At 41.3% G+C, this 17,403-nt stretch overlaps 1 protein-coding gene across 1 annotated transcript; it reads left to right on the forward strand.

Moving 5' to 3' along the window:
• Positions 1-6,517: 6,517 nt before the first annotated feature.
• On the forward strand, positions 6,518-11,406 carry eif2s2 (eukaryotic translation initiation factor 2, subunit 2 beta). The gene is made up of 9 exons (XM_039015136.1): positions 6,518-6,661; positions 8,598-8,778; positions 8,897-8,997; positions 9,300-9,432; positions 9,537-9,640; positions 9,907-10,055; positions 10,540-10,596; positions 10,714-10,799; positions 11,132-11,406. The coding sequence occupies exons 1-9, from the start codon at positions 6,644-6,646 to the stop codon at positions 11,305-11,307; spliced, it is 1,005 nt and encodes a 334-aa protein (XP_038871064.1). The 5' UTR covers positions 6,518-6,643; the 3' UTR covers positions 11,308-11,406.
• Positions 11,407-17,403: the final 5,997 nt, after the last annotated feature.

The following is a 17,403-nucleotide window of genomic DNA, read 5'->3' on the forward strand; positions in this document are numbered from 1 at the left end:
TTCTTCCACTGCAAATCTACCATTCCAGTGTTTTATTTGTTATATTGTATTTACTTCGCCACCATGGCCTTTTTTTTGCCTTTACCTCCCTTATCTCACCTCATTTGCTCACATTGTATATAGACTTATTTTTCTACTGTATTATTGACTGTATGTTTGTTTTACTCCATGTGTAACTCTGTGTTGTTGTATGTGTCGAACTGCTTTGCTTTATCTTGGCCAGGTCGCAATTGTAAATGAGAACTTGTTCTCAACTTGCCTACCTGGTTAAATAAAGGTGGAAAAAAAAAAAAAAAAATCTTTGTCAGAATAACATTTTCTTGAATGTCACTTTTACTGTGTAGTAATAACGAAATTGCTTTCCCTTTATGGAAGAACATTTTTACCCCCTATCAATCCTCAAGGTGACAGCTAACGTTGTAAAATGTTTAGGCATATTTTGTATTACTGGTTAGTTAGCCAATCTACTTAAAAACTTGGCTAGCTTGCTTGCTCCAGTTAGTTTTCTCGTAATGAATGAAGAAGGAAGAGTAGCTACCTTGTGGTATGGTTATGTGAAATGACAATATTTTCTTGCAGTATCGACACAATTTTGATTCATGATTTATGCATTGACAGTTTGCAGTGGATCACACACCAACACTCTACCACCAAGTTGGGACTGGACTGCGAGGGACCGCCGCTGATGACCCAATCTGCACGCATCGCATCGTCCATAATAACAAACAGGGCAGGCAGGGATATTAAAGGTGTAAAAAACAAAAATTATGTTAAACACAAAATAAATGATTTGCAAAGATTGGCCTACGTTTGCATCTTTGCAGAAAACGTGTTGTGATTGGAGCTCTGGATTTGCTATGCTGCGTTTTTTAAACAGAAATAGCAGAGATGTGCTTTGGAAATTGTCACACATTGATCTGTTTCACCTGTCTTTGTGCTTTTCTACACCCCCCTCTAGGTGTCACCCATCTTCCCCATTACCCCCAGTGTATTTATACCGGTGTTCTCTGTTTATCTGTTGCCAGTTAGTTTTGTTCGTCAAGCCTACCAGCGGTTTTCCCTTTGCTCCTATCTGTTTCTAGTTCCTGTTTTCTTGTTTTTCCAGTTTTTACCATTTCTACCTGCCCTGAGCCTGCCTTCCATTCTGTAAATTGTCACACCACACTGGATTATTGACCTCTGCCTGCCCTGACCCTGAGACTGCCTGCCGTTCTGTACCTTTTGGACTCTGATCTGGTTACTGACCTCTGCCTGCCCTTGACCTGTCGTTGTGCCTCCCCCTGTTCTAGTAATACACTTTTGTTACTTTGACACTATCTGCATCTGGGTCTTCCCTAAAACGTGATAGAAATAGCGACTTGATTAAATTTGACAATGTTTGCCTTTCCGTGCCTTGTATAGCCTACCACTGAATATGGTGCAAATGTATGCTGACATATGTCACCTTCATGTGAAGAAGCATGATGATTTTCAATGCCAAAACAGGTCAAATAGTTGGGGCGCTGGACATTTCGTGAGTCAGATTTACCCCATTTTCAATCAGACATACGAGGATGGAACATTTAAAATATATATAATTCAAATCAAAATCAAATCTAATTTATTTGTCAAATACACATGGGTAGCAGGTGTTAATGCAAGTGTAGCGAAATGCTTGTGCTTCTAGTTCCGACCATGCAGTAATATCTAACAAGTAATATAACCTAACAATTTCACAACAACTACCTTATACACACAAGTGTAAAGGAATGAATACGAATATGTACATAAAAATATATAAACGAGTGATGGCCGAACGGCATAGGCAAGATGCAGTAGATGGTATAGAGTACAGTATATACATATGAGATGAGTAATGTAGGGTATGAAAACATTATATGAAGTGGCATTGTTTAAAGTGGCTGGTGATACATTACATCAAGATGGCAAGATGCAGTAGATGGTATAGCGTACAGTATATACATATGAGATGAGTAATGTAGGGTATGAGAACATTATATAAAGTGGCATTGTTTAAAGTGGCTAGTGATACATTTAATTACATCAAGATGACAAGATGCAGTAGATGGTATAGCGTACAGTATATACCAGTGGCGTGCCGTGGGCCTGGGGCCTGGGCCTTCAGTGAGGTACTACACAGTCCCACCCGAATTAATCCACCTCATTATGATGCCATGGCTCTAGAAACTATACATTTAGACAGAAACACAGTATAACCAGGCGTTGCGTCACCTTGAAATTGACAAATTGACATTTTTGGGTAAACAGTGTTTACCCAAAAACATGACACAATCAATGAGTCTTTTCAATATTTCCCTTCACCTTTTCATTGTGCAGCTCCGTTGCCCTGCGCGTTTGTTCTTTGAGCTGTCGATCCACTCCGGTGTCCCCAAAAGTTTTCAAAAGCACCATTGCTTGTTAGTGCCCAGCCGTACTTTGGCGTCTCGTTGCTGCCTTGGTTAGACAACTCAAGTTTGCAAAGCCAGTGTGGCTCCAAACACCAAATCGATCACTTGCAAATAATAGGCATTCCCAGCAGTACAGTTCGCAGTGCTTCTCGGAGCCAAGGAGCCTGTGAGCCATTGACAGCGCTCGTAGTTGAAACTTTGAAAGTGGCGAGCGAACGAAGCACTTTCCCGCCTGTGACAGGCTTTGTGGCGTCGGGCGACCTCTCCTTACAATGTCTAACTTTTCTTGAAAAGTTCGTCTTGAGAATGGCGTTATAATTATATCCTCGACCAAATCGATATCTTCTCCTCCTTCCGCCATTGTGGGTTGAAAAAACAGCTTAGTAGTACGCAAATTAATTTGTTTATCAAATTCAGTTTCCTAGATCTCCATAGGACCTGCCTCTCAATATTGGTAATCCAATCAAAAGACGTGCACGCACTACGCCTGCTAGCTGGCTCCTGTGTAACACTGGAGCCAGCCAGAAGGCGTACAATAGCCAACTCTAAAGCTGATTGGTTGACACTAAATTTTCATTTCCATTCACTATAAGCTACAAGCGCCCGCACTGTTGATTCTGAAGGCCTGAGGGCAGATTTTAGACCCCTGGCAACACATGATGGCTGAATATGATTGGATAAAAGATCTAACATAAAGACCAGCCCTCAAAATCTCAACCTGGGGCTGGAAGCAGTGCAACCAAGAGGAAAGCTATGAAATGAAGAGTATAACTCTTACTCTGGGGAATAATTTAATACATATTTGTGGGAAAATATATTTAAAAAAAAATTATATTCTGATGATGTTTAGGCCAGCAGAGAAGGCCTTGCAGGCCCTGACGGCCCACCACTGGTATATACATATGAGATGAGTAATGTAGGGTAAGTAAACATTATATAATATAAAGTGGCTAGTGATAAATTGATTATATCAATTTTTCCATTATTAAAGTGGCTGGAGTTGAGTCAGTATGTTGGCAGCAGCCACTCAATGTTAGTGATGGCTGTTTAACAGTCTGATGGCCTTGAGATAGAAGCTGTTTTTCAGTCTCTCGGTCCCCGCTTTGATGCACCTGTACTGACCTCGTCTTCTGGGTGATAGCGGTGTGAACAGGCAGTGGCTCGGGTGGTTGTTATCCTTGATGATCTTTTTGGCCTTCCTGTGACATCGGGTGCTGTAGGTGTCATGGAGGGCAGGTAGTTTGCCCCCGGTGATGCGTTGTGCAAACCACACCACCCTCTGGAGAGCCTTGCGGTTGAGGACGGTGCAGTTGCCGTACCAGGTTGTGATACAGCCCGACAGGATGGTCTCGATTGTGCATCTGTAAAAGTTTGTCAGGGTTTTGGGTGACAAGCCAAATTTCTTCAGCCTCCTGAGGTTGAAGAGGCGCTGTTGCGCCTTCTTCACCACACTGTCTGTGTGGGTGGACCATTTCAAACGTCTACAGATACACCATTGAGAGGATTCTGTCGGGCTGTATCACCACCTGGTATGCCAATTGCACGATGGTGTTTTCCTCTAAGCGGGCTGAGAAGGTGTTTTGCTCGTCCGGGAGCTTAGGCGTAGGTGTCCACGACGTGACTGGCTTTCCCTTTATAATCCGTGATTGTCTGGAGTCCCTGCCACATACGTCTCGTGTTTGAGCCATTGAATTGTGACTTCCCTTTGTCCCTGTACTGTCGTTTGGCCTCTTTGATTGTCTTACGGATGTCATAGCTGGTCTGTTTGTACACGTCCATGTTCCCAGTCACCTTGCCATGGTTAAATGTGGTGGTTCACGCTTTCAGTTTTGCGTGAATGCTGCCATCTATCCACGGCTTTTGGTTTGGATAAGTTCTAATCGTCACAGTGGAGAGAACCCCGCTGGACTGGAACAATATATCCGGAGAGAGCTATGATTCTGCAAAGCAGAGTATGTTATAGTCCCTGATGTCTCTCTGGAAGGAGATCCTCGCCCTGAGCTCGTCTACTTTATCGTCCAGGGACTGAACTTTAGCAAGTAATATACTTGGAAGTAATATACTCTGTAATTCAAATCACAAAGTTTGATGATGATTTGGTTATTTGAATCAGCTGTACAGTGTTAGGGGATAAACCAAAAAGTGCACCCGGGGGGCCAGGACCGAGTTTGGGAAACCCTCCCCTAACACACACTCACATTGTGATATTGTATTGTTGTTTGTATAGTGCACAATGTCTTGTGTTATGTATTGTTTAAAAAAAAAGTTATCTTACCTTTATTTAACTAGGCAAGTCAGTTTTAACTTCTTATGGTTGCAGGGGCAGTATTGCGTAGCTTGGATGAAAAGGTGCCCAGACGTGCCCAGAGTAAACTGCCTGCTCCTCAGTCCCAGTTGCTAATATATGCATATTATTATAAGTATTGGATAGAAAACACTCTGATGTTTCTAAAACTGTTTGAATGATGTATGTGAGTATAACAGAACTCATATGGCAGGCACAAACCTGAGAAAATAATTCAACCAGGAAGTGGGAAATCTGAGGTTTGTAGGTTTTCAACTTCCTACGGCTTCCACTAGATGTCAACAGTCTTTAGAACCTTGTCTGATGCTTCTACTGTGAAGTGGGGCCGAAGGAGAGGAGAATGAGTAAGGTCTGCCATGAGCTGACTTTTAGTGAACGCGCTTTGTGACTTTGGATTTGTTTACCAAACGCACTAACAAAAGTAGCTATTTGGACATAAATTATGGACATTACCGAACAAAACGAACATTTCTTGTTCAAGTGGGAGTCCTGGGAGTGCATTCTGACGAAGATCAGCAAAGGTAAGTGAAGATTTATAATGCTATTTATGACTTTGTTGACTCCACAATTTAGCGGGTAACTGTATGGCTTGCTTTTGTGGCTGAACGCTGTTCTCAGATTATTGAATATTGTGCTTTTGCCGTAAAGCTTTTTTGAAATCTGACACAGCGGTTGCATTAAGAACAAGTTTATCTTTAATTCTATGTAAAACATGTATCTTTCATCAAAGTTTATGATTAGTATTTCTGTTATTTGATGTGGCTCTGCAACTTCTCCGGATATTCTGGAGGCATTTCTGAACATGGCGCCAATCCAAACTGAGGTTTTTGGATATAAATATGAACTTTATCGAACAAAACATATATGTATTGTGTAACATGAAGTCCCATGATTGTCATCTGAAGAAGATCATCAAAGGTTAGTGATTCATTTTATCTCTATTTCTACTTTTTGTGACTCCTGTCTTTGGCTGGAAAAATGGCTGTGTTTTTCTGTGATTTGGTGGTGACCTAACATAATCTTTTGTGGTGCTTTCGCTGTAAAGCCTTTTTGAGATCGGACACTGTGGTGGGATTAACAAGAAGTGTATCTTTAAAATGGTGTGAAATACTTGTATGCTTGAGGAATTTTAATTAGGAGATTTCTGTTGTTTGAATTTGGCGCCCTGCACTTTCACTGGCTGTTGTCATATCGATCCCATTAACGGGATCGCAGCCCTAAGATGTTTTAAGAACAAATTCTTATTTTCAATGACGACCTAGGAACAGTGGGTTAACTGCCTTGTTCAGGGGCAGAACGACAGATTTTTACCTTGTCAGCTCGGGGATTCAATCTTGCAACCTTTCGGTTACTAGTCCAACGCTCTAACCACTAGGCTACCTATGTTTCGTTTTGATGTGTTTTGATGTGCAAAATAATTATGTTTTGAGACCATAAAATTGTTGGAGAAATATCTGGGTTTCTGAGTAAAATGCTCCAGCAACTAACACATAGTTTGCTATAACATGCATTAAATACATGTTGTGAACCTTGGATCTCAATGGAGGCTCTGTACATATAAATACAGTAGTAAATATAAATAGTATGCAAAGAAAACTATGGAAAAGATTTTTATTGTGGCTTAAAAAATAAATAGTTAAAAAGTTAGAAATAATAGTAATGCATCATTTGTGAAAGGTACTTGCTTTAAAGCCTATTGTGTGCAGGTGTTCCATCTTCGTAGATATTGACATTGACCTAAAGGTTGAGGTGGAGCACAAAAACAACATATCCCAGTAGATATTTCTACACATGCGCATGAAAGATGGAACTTCTGCGCTTGCGCATCTTCTAGTGCCCGGTAGCTGATGCAAGAAACCCGAAACTGAATGATTTGGTTGGTTAAAACACATACTGCACGGGATTTTAATCGTTATCATAGTCTGGAAACATGTCTGGAGACGACGAGGTAACTAATCCCGTTTTATATAGTGATTTACCATTGTAAATTCGTCTTCATGAGAAACGTCATTATGGCCTACACATGTGTGAGCATGACATGAGGCAGTAAGCTAGCTAGCTAACTACTGGCTAACGTTAGCCACCCCTTAGCTGCTTCATTTCGAAAAAAAATAGTCAAATCCTAGCTATGTAGTTTGCGAACTATTTGGCATTGTGTGAAAGTCTCTGATTCAATTTAATTTGGCTGACATTGACAAGCAGTCGTCAGCTGTTAGTGGTTGTTTCGTGGTTGACAATGCAATAGCTAGCTAGCTGCTATAGTTAGCGAACAGACATTTCGTCAATGTGTGCTCGAATGGAAGTGATTCGTCGTTGCTAGTTTCCATCCATATGGTCAACAGTCTAATTGTTGTTGCCATCTTAAATATGAGCATATACGGCTCCACTAAGGAATTGGATACATTGTTTAGCTAACACAACTAATTACTTTATAGTAGTTACAGCCTGACGGTAATGCCTACAAAATCATCTAAATGTTCCTTACAAGCCAGAATGTTGAATAAAATTACATTTAAACTACCGGTTATCTCTTCGGTTTGTCATTTAGCTGCTCAAAATGTGAGACAAAATATCCAAAGAAAGGATTGTTTATCTAGAGTACGGATGTAAAATTAGTTTTACATTGGATATTCGATTTCTCTCGTTAACTAGCTATTGAACAAAGCATGTTATGACAATACAAATAGTATTTTCTGAATCAGGAGGATAAAGAAATATATACACATGTTTTTGTTCTCCATCCTCCCCTGATTTCAATGACATTTTTGTCAATATTGCTTGTTTCAATAGTTACTGAGGAGAGAAACAAAATGTCCAGTTTAAATCTAACTATCTCTGTGCCTAACCATATACCTACCAGCACTCTATAAGGAAAACCTCAGACAACCAGTGGAGGAAGTATTTATTTAAATAATATAATTTCATGAAATCACAAGTGCGATATTGCAAAACACAGCTTAGCCTTTTGTTAATCCATCTGTCGTTTCAGATTTTGAAATTATGCTTTACAGCGCAAGCAATACTTGCATTTGTGTAAATTTATCGATCGCTCGACAAAACAATAAGAACACCTAGCGTCAGGTAACTTGGTCACGAAAATCAGAAAAGCAATCAAATTAATCATTTACCTTTGATCTTCGGATGGTTTCACTCACGAGACTCCCAGTTAGACAGCAAATGTTCCTTTTGTTCCATAAAGATATTTTTTATATCCAAATACCTCTGTTTGTTTGCTGCGTTATGCCCAGGAATCCACCGGAAAGAGCGTTCGCGACATCGCGTTCTCGACAACGTTCGCGACAAAAATGACATCAATGCATGACTAAGTGAAAATCTGACTTAAATGCAAGTTAAGATTTGCCCAATAGAACATTTAAATAAATAAAAAACTCCAAAAGGCTTTTTGTATGACAATGTATGACCAATAATATGTGATTTGATTTGAATCGAACCAGGGTCTGTTGTGACACCTCTAGCACCGAGATGCAGTGCCTTAGACCGCTGTGCCACTCGGGAGCCAGAGTTTAAATGTAATTGTATTCAATATTCTGGCTTGTAAGGAACATTTACAAGATTTTGGAGGCATTAACGTCAGGCTGTATATACCAATTAATTTTTCAAGTGAAAATGCACAATCAGACTTGTGAAATACCAACTAGTTACTGACAGCTGTTCTTTATCATATTGACAGCAAGCTAGCTAACATTACACATTAATTCCTTATCATGATGCAACATTGACTAGGAACACATAATCTGCCAATATTTGTCATTTCCAACAGGCTTTTTAAACTAGATATATTTGCAAGATGTAATACTGACAGTGTCATAGGGGTCAGCCATTTGTAACACTTTTCTTTTGGCTTTGTGCTTTGTGCTTTGCAGATGATATTTGACCCCAACATGTCCAAGAAGAAGAAAAAGAAGAAGAAGCCTTTCATGTTGGATGAAGAAGGAGGGGACGGTGCCAGTGAGGATGCTCCACAGCCAGAAACGAAGGAGGTGGAGGTGGATGGAGGAGAGGACAGAGAGGTGGACTTTGATGAGGATGAGGGAAGGAGGAAAGGTGAGGAAGGCGAGACCTTAACATAATATAAACCTAAAGGGTGAGTTTGCATGTAGTCAGAATTTTCTAAGACCTGTTGTAAGTAAAACTTTTTGGTCTTGGTTTGTTTGTTTTCCAGAAATCTCAGATGACCTGGACGACTTAAATTTCTTCAACCAGAAGAAGAAGAAAAAGAAGAAAGCAAAGACATTTGACAATGACGTAGAGGATGGAATGAAGGTACGTTTTAGGTCAAGTGTCCAGAGAGCTGGCCAGTGGACCTTAGTGTGTAGGTTGTTGCCTTCTTTTTTAACACGTTTTCACAAGAGCGTCTATTAAATGATGTTTGTTGCCTTATCTACAACATGGATTCCTTTCAACCTTGTAGTTTGTCCACTTCATGTCTCATATTTAGGGATAAGATATATCCTTGCATATGTAGAAAGTAAAAATGTTATGTTTCTATTATACCGTGTATCTATTGTGGCATGGCATTGTAGTATGTATTAAATTGACTGTATTGCAAAACTGTCGATGTACAGGAGCTGAAAATTGAGGCAGAGCCCTCCGAAACCAACGACGAGGACGACTTGATGTTAGAACTAGGAAAAAAGAAAAGGAAGTCAAAGGCTGTGAATTTCGACATGGATGACGACATGGAAATCAAAGATGATGGTGAGTGTACCAAATTTACAGGCTGGATAAAAGCTATAATGAGTTTAATTAATACAACCAGCATGCAAACTGACCTTTGGTCTGTCATACCTTGTGGTTTACAGCCCAGGAAGATGAAGATGGAAAGAACACTGACGACATCACGTTCAGCAGCACACAGTCGGGCCCTGCGTGGGCGGGCTCAGAGAGAGACTACACATATGACGAGGTACAGTCTAAGTCTGGGTCAAGAGAGACTTTTTAAGATTTTAGAGGAATATTACACCCAAGTTATTACCAACTGAACATTTTCATAAGAGACCTAAGATGTAGGACAAGACACCTGGTCATCATGACCTTAAAGAAAGGAATGGTTAGTCATATCTTCATTTAGAAAATTAACTGGTCACGTCTTGTTGACGTGAATGTTTTTTTGTGGTGTTTCCCAAGTATTTCATCCTAAAATCCAGGCTGACTCATCTCCCTCCCTTATAGCTGCTGAACCGCGTCTTCAACATCATGCGGGAGAAGAACCCTGACATGGTGGCTGGGGAGAAGAGGAAGTTTGTCATGAAGCCTCCCCAGGTGGTCCGAGTGGGCACCAAGAAGTCCTCCTTCGTTAACTTCACAGACATCTGCAAACTGTGAGAATGATATGCCACTAGGCTTGGGCGATATACCGGGGTATTTCAAAATACAGACAGTATTATGCCACTGCTTATAACTATACGTTATAACTTTAAGAAATCTAAGATGTCAAATAATATCCAGCGCAGGGCTCCAGCAATGCATTTGGTTTTCTAACTTGCTAGCTAAGTGACTAGATGTCAAGATCAAGCTACATTAAATCCCTACTGGATCAAGATCCCTGTTCCAATTTATTTAAAGTTCTCTTTTTTTATAGCGCCCCTTGTGTGCCGTTCCGGAAATACCGTATACCCAATGTATGGTACAGAAACGTTATGACTATGAAAATCTGGGTACCGGCCAACCGTATATGCCAGTACCCAGAGATCCCCTGTTGCCTTTTTTTAGAGATGTGGAGTTTTTGACTTTCACTCTCACTTGTTGAATCTCATTATTTTGCTCATTAGTCTCCCTTACCCTCATTTGCTAATTTCTTGACAGGTTGCATCGCCAGCCAAAACATCTCCTGGCCTTCTTGTTGGCTGAGCTTGGAACAAGGTACGGTTTGGGTTGGCAAGTGAAGAAAAACAGTTATCATGCTTAAAAAATAATTGTTAAATTAATGAGTGTAAGAAGGCTATGGATTCATGGATGAAACTGTTTTTATTGCAACAGTGGTTCTATAGACGGAACTAATCAGCTCATCATCAAAGGACGATTCCAGCAGAAACAGATAGAGAATGTCTTACGAAGATATATTAGTAAGTGTTTGTGTTGACAATTGTCCTACCTTTGTACACATCTCTATTTAATTGATATAATTCAGATTTCAGTTAATCATATAATTGCAAATGAGAGGATGGTGTTTATCTACTGTACTTACAAAAATGTGTTTAATATGATAGGGATGCAACATTGCTCGCAAGCCATGTTCATAACCAGACCTGCTGGAGATGTTTCTCCAGAGATCATGTTATGTCAATTCGTAGCGTAGGCTCTTTTATTGCATATTGAATAACTTACTGTTAAGATTAATTCGATAAATTAGCTTTACTTCCCAGTCTCACGCCAGTGTTTCTTTCCCTCTTCACAGAGGAGTATGTGACGTGCCATACATGCCGCTCCCCCGACACCATCCTCCAGAAGGACACACGACTCTACTTCCTGCAGTGCGAGACATGCCACTCCCGCTGCTCCGTTGCCAGCATCAAGGCTGGTTTCCAGGCCGTCACGGGCAAGAGGGCACAGCTCCGCGCCAAAGCCAATTAGGATGGTCCAGGCTGGAAGCTTTTATGGACTGTCTGTGGATTTATTACCGCTGCCTATTGTAAAGAAATTAATAAATCGCATACCATCTGTGTGATCAGACGCTGTCTATATTTCCCAATACTATCATCCCATCACTATGGAGGGCCAAGGTGATGAACTTAATGTGTTGTCTACTCTATACTACTTTGAAATCAATTATTTTGTCCAGACCTTCACTGTGTGTGCACCAGGTTTTCCCATTTTTCAAAAGAAAGCTCAGTGTTATGAATGCCAAAGTTAAAAGGGCTGTATTAGGGTGCATTCAAACCAGACAAACTGATGCGTATTTTTTATTATTCATTAACAGATCCACTACATGGAACAGTTTACCCCCCCCCTCCCAAAATATATAGGTTTGGTCTGAAGTATCTGTCCTATAATCTGTGGCTCCCAAGTGGCGCAGCAGTCTAAAGCACTGCATCTCAGTGCTAGAGGTGTCCCTACAGACCCTGGTTTGATTCTAGGCTGTATCACAACCGGCCGTGATTGGGAGTCCCATAGAGCGGTGCACAATTGGCCCAGCGTCGTCTGGGTTAGGGTTTGGCTGTCATGGTAAATAAGAATGTTTTCTTAACTGACTTACCTTGTTAAATTAAAATCTGCGAGATATAAGATCAGGAAGCATTTATTTTTTATTTAGAGAACCCATGTATACTTACATGAATTTCTTAAATTGTTACGGAGGACCTTAAGCTGAGTCTTGAGCCTAATAGGCGACCTAGAACAAAACAGCTGATGTGTTTGTCTCACCTAGTGTGTAGCCCAAACTGTTTGGATGCAACAGACAGAAGTTTGCAGATTGACTGAAGACGAGTCCCAAGACGCTTGTGGGGGCCGTAGAGCAAAAGGAAGAACACCACTGTGAGAGTTACATTTTTCCATAAAGGGGTCATAATAGTTAGTAGGCCTAACCGGACGCTACAGATGACTGAGAATGCCAATTTTTGGGATGTCTCATGGCCTGACAAACCGCTCTGTCACCTTTCAGCACAGATGCATAAAATGTGACATCGGTGGATTGAGATACATCTGTCAGCTTAAACGGACAGATTTTTTATGAGTATTTTTGTACTATGCTAATTTACATTTTTTACAGATCATTTCTCTAACGCTGCATCGGACATGCTTTTTGGTTTGAATGCACCATTAAAAGTTTGCTGAACAGGATTTAAGGCTCATTTTCAGAGTTCTCCGTATCCGGGGCGGGTCTCGAATAAGTCCGAAAAGGTTACTTTTTTCCTGCTGAAGGTAAGATGGTAGAGAAGATGTGATGGTAATAGGCCAACTCCTAAAACCTGTCCCCCTGCATGGTTTCTCAGCCAGATACATTTGTTTGAATATGACCACTATGAATCATGTTACTCTCCTTGTGACTTGAGGAAATAACAGTTGGAAAAGCAAGTGTGAGAGATGGCTGACAGTGCATTCGGAAAGTATTTAGACCCCTTGACCTTTTCATCATTTTTACGTTAGTCTTATTTTATTTATTTTTTCTCTCAATCTACACACAATACCCATAATGACAAAGCAAAAACTGTTTTTTTAGAAATGTTTGCAAATTTCTTACAAATATAAAACTTAAGTATCACATTTACATATGTATTCAGACCCTTTCCTCAGTACTTTGTTGAAGCAACTTTGGCAGCAATTACAGCCTGGAGTCTTCTAGGGTATGATGCTACAAGCTTGGCACCTGATTTGGGGAGTTTCTCCCATTTTTCTCTGCATAACCTCTCAAGCTCTGTCAGGTTGGATGGAGAGCGTCGCTGCATAGCTATTTTCAGGTCTTTCAAGAGATGTTCAATCGGGTTCAAGTCTGGGTTCTGGCTGGGCCACTCAAAGACATTGAGACTTGTGCCGAAGCCACTCCTGCATTGTCTTGGCTGTGTGTTTAGGGTCGTGGTCCTGTTGGAAGGTGAACCTTTGGCCCAGTCTGAGGTCCTGAGCACTCTGGAGCAAGTTTTCATCAAGGATCTCTCTGTACTTTTCATCTTTCCCTCGATCCTGATTAGTCTCCCAGTCCCTGCCACTGAAAAACATCCCCACAGCATGATGCTTCACCTTAGGGATGCTGCCACGTTTCCTCCAGACGTGACGCTTGGCATTCAGGCCAAAGAGTTCAATCTTGGTTTCATAAGACCAGAGAATCTTGTTTCTCATGGTCAGAGTCCTTTAGGTGCCTTTTGGCAAACTCTAAGCGGGCTGACGTTCCTTTTACTGAGGAGTGGCTTTCATCTAGCTACTCTACCATAAAGGCCTGATTGATCTCCCATCTCCACAGAGGAACTCTGGAGCTCTATCAGAGTGACCATCGGGTTCTTGGTCACCTCCCTGAGCAAGGCCCTTCTCCCAAGATTGCTCAGTTTGGCCAGGCGGCCAGCTCTAGGAAGAGTCTTGGTGTCGAAGGAATTGTCCGTACTGCTCCGAGACAGGATTGTGTTGAGGCACAGGTCTGGGGAAAAAATAACTAATTTTATATGGAGGCAAGGAAATGCTAGCAAGGCCAACAATTGTTTTACTCCCTCTAATCGACTCCATCTCACACTAAAAGGGGGTATGTTCACTGGCAGCTGTTGTGACACGATTCACGAACAGCTCTGCTTTTTCTCCTTGTTAAAATGGTTTCATGTGACACAGGATGTGCTTAATCCAATGATTAAAGGCCCAGTGCTGCTCTCACACAGCCTCCGCAGCAGCATGTCCTCCAATGTGACCCTCCTGGTTAACATCACCGTACACTCCGAGAGGAGGTGAGGCATTCATGAATAATGAGCGTGTTTTCTAGCCTGACCTTACTGAGACTGAGCAGAAGGCTCTTTAAAACTAGTGCATATTTCCACATAGTCAAGGGATGGAATGTCTTAGAAGGCAGCTCCAAAATCTGTAAATACTTAAAAACATTGGACATTCAAAGGTTCGCTCATCCAAGTCATATGTAACTTGAAAGAACAAGAAGGACAAATCAATTAGGATATAATTTATGTAGCTAATTGCACAAGATGTAGTTTCCCTTGCCAAACATTTTGGAAACCCTTCACTTACCTCAGATTGATCTATTCCAAATTAAAGTGTATCTTGCTAGTGTCACAAGCCTTGGCTAGAAGTAATGGAGCTACAAGTAGTTACTGATAATTGAGTGACTTGCACAAGTTCTGAGATAGCCCCACAGCACCGCTGTGGACATGATCTGATGGATTACTCTGAGTAAGAGTTCATTCCAGGGGGCCTTTCCACATGCATTCCTAGATCTGCTCAACTGGAGAGAGTGAAATACAGTCAGGCATGATTGTGTAGCCAGCATGAACTTCCAGAAATATCCAGGGCTGACTAACTGTGATAGCCTCACACCATAAGCCTATGGGTAATTGGGCTCCAATGAAAATGTCAGAGAAATTGCTCAGCTATTAACCAAGAATAAAGTATGCCATTACTCAATAGGGCTATATTTCAGTTGGAAGGAGACTTCTTTGCCCAGGAGTTGGTTTGAGGTAACTGGTTGAGCAGTATGGTGGATCTGTATAGTGAACACATGTTGATATTTTTTCAAAGGTAGTACCACATAATCAGGGTAATGGTTGTGTAGGAAATCACACTTAATTGCTATGGTTTACTTTTAAGACATGCTCCTGTACTTTGGCGACTTAAGAAATAATTTTTTAAACCTCCCGCTTTGGGCTGGATGTGTCTGTGTAGTTCATACATGGATAATCTATTAGCAGAGTTACTGTTTTACCTCAACGAGCCACGAAATCCCTAGTTTGAAACCAACTGTTTTCTTGAAGCTGAGCCACTCCATTTTCTCTCAATTTCCCCCCACATGGGCCAGCCCACTAGTAATTCAAGTTCTCTCCAATGAGATTCAGCCCCTCGCACTTGAGTGACAGCTAGAACGAGGCCTGCCCAGCGTTTTCCAATGCGGTTGCAGCGCGAGGAAAGGAGAGAGAAATTACCTGAGGCACATACAGTGCATTTGGAAAGTATTCAGACCCTTTTCCTTTTTCCACATTTTGTTACGTTACAGCCTTATCCTAATATGAATTAAATTAATGTATTTCCTCATCAATCTACACACAGTACCCCATAATGACAAAGCGAAAACAGGTTTTTAGAAATGTTTGCAAATGTATAAAAAATTTCTAAAAACAGAAATACGTTATTTACATAAGTATACAGACCCTTTGCTATGAGACTCGAAATTGAGCTCAGGTGCATCCTGTTTCCATTGATCATCCTTGAGATGTTTCAACAACTTCATTAGAGTCCACCTGTGGTAAATTCAATTGATTGGACATAATTTGGAAAGGCACACACCTGTCTATATAAGGTCCCACAGTTGACAGTGCATGTCATAGCAAAAACAAAGCCATGAGGTCGAAGGAATTGTCCGTACAGCTCCGAGACAGGATTGTGTCGAGGCATAGGTCTGGGGAGGGGTACCAAAAGATTTCTGCAGCATTGAAAGTCCCCTAGAACACAGTGGCCTCCATCATTCTTAAATGGGAGAAGTTTGGAACCACCAAGATTCTTCCTAGAGCTGGCCTCCCGGGCCAAACTGAGAAGGGCCTTGGTCAGGGAGGTGACCAAGAACCCGATGGTCACTCTGACAGAGATCCAGAGTTCCTTTGTGGAGAACTTTTCAGAAGGACAACCATCTCTGCAGCACTCCACCAATCAGGCCTTTATGGTAGAGTGGCCAGATGGAAGCCACTCCTTAGTATAATGCATATGACAGCCCACTTGGAGTTTGCCAAAAGGCACTTAAAGGACTCTCAGACCATGAGAAACAAGATTCTCTGGTCTGATGAAACCAAGATTGAACTCTTTGGCCTGAATGCCAAGTGTCACATCTGGAGGAAACCTGGCACCATCCCAACGGTGAAGCATGGTGGTGGCAGCATCATGCTGTGGGGATGTTTTTCAGCGGCAGGGACTGGGAGGCTAGTCAGGATCGAGGCAAAGATGAACGGAGCAAAGTAAAGAGAGATCCTTGATGAAAACCTGCTCAGGACCTCAGACTGGGGCGTAGGTACACCTTCCAACAGGACCACGACCCTAAGCACACAGCCAAGACAACGCAGTAGTGGATTCAGGACAAGTCTCTGAATGTCCTTGAGTAGCCCGGACTTGAACCCGATCGAACATCTCTGGAGAGAACTGAAAATAGCTATGCAGCAACGCTCCCCATCCAACCTAACATAGCTTGAGAGGATCTGCAGAGAAGAATGGGAGAAACTCCCCAAATACAGGTGTGCCAAGCTTGTAGCATCATACCTAAGAAGACACAAGGCTGTAATCCCTGCCAAAGGTGCTTCAACAAAGTACTGAGTAAAGTCCTTAATACTTATGCAAATGTGGTATTTCAGTTTAACATTTTAAACATTTGCAAACATTGCAAATTGCAAACATAAACACCTGTTTTTGCTTTGTCATTATGGGGTATTGTGTGTAGATTGATGAGGGAAAACAAATATTTGAACCATTTTAGAATAAGGCTCTACAGTAACAAAATGTGGAAAAAGTCAAGGGGTGAGCACTTCCCGAATGCACTGTATCTTCACATACTGTATATGACAGTACACAATGTGTGGGGACCACTTTTGGTCCATGAGTGCTACTTTCAGAACTACTGGCTAAAAAGTATACAAAAGTACCGTAGAATATTTTTCAAATGAACTGTATGCTAATTGCCTGGGACTGAGAAATTGCATGGTAAAATGGTAATTACACAATGCTTACCAATAATTGTTATTTTCTTCAGGATTCATTCAAATAACCATTACGTGTAAATCGGAACCAGAAAGTTAGCAATTGTGTATTTGGTTACTACATAATTTCTTCATTACCTGGGAAATACTCAGATAATATCAGTGGTGTGGTAACTGTCCACACTACAACAAGTGGAGACAGAACCAAAAATATAGCTGCGAGCAGCAATGAACAGGGTTCACAGGATGACATAAAGGACACACGATCAGTTGGATAACAAAGCAAGCCCTATCATGTAGGAACTAAACTATATATACACAAAGGTATATGGACAACCATTCAAATTAGTGG

Source organism: Salvelinus namaycush, chromosome 2, assembly GCF_016432855.1.
Source record: "Salvelinus namaycush isolate Seneca chromosome 2, SaNama_1.0, whole genome shotgun sequence".
In the NCBI taxonomy this organism is placed as follows: Eukaryota; Metazoa; Chordata; class Actinopteri; order Salmoniformes; family Salmonidae; genus Salvelinus; species Salvelinus namaycush.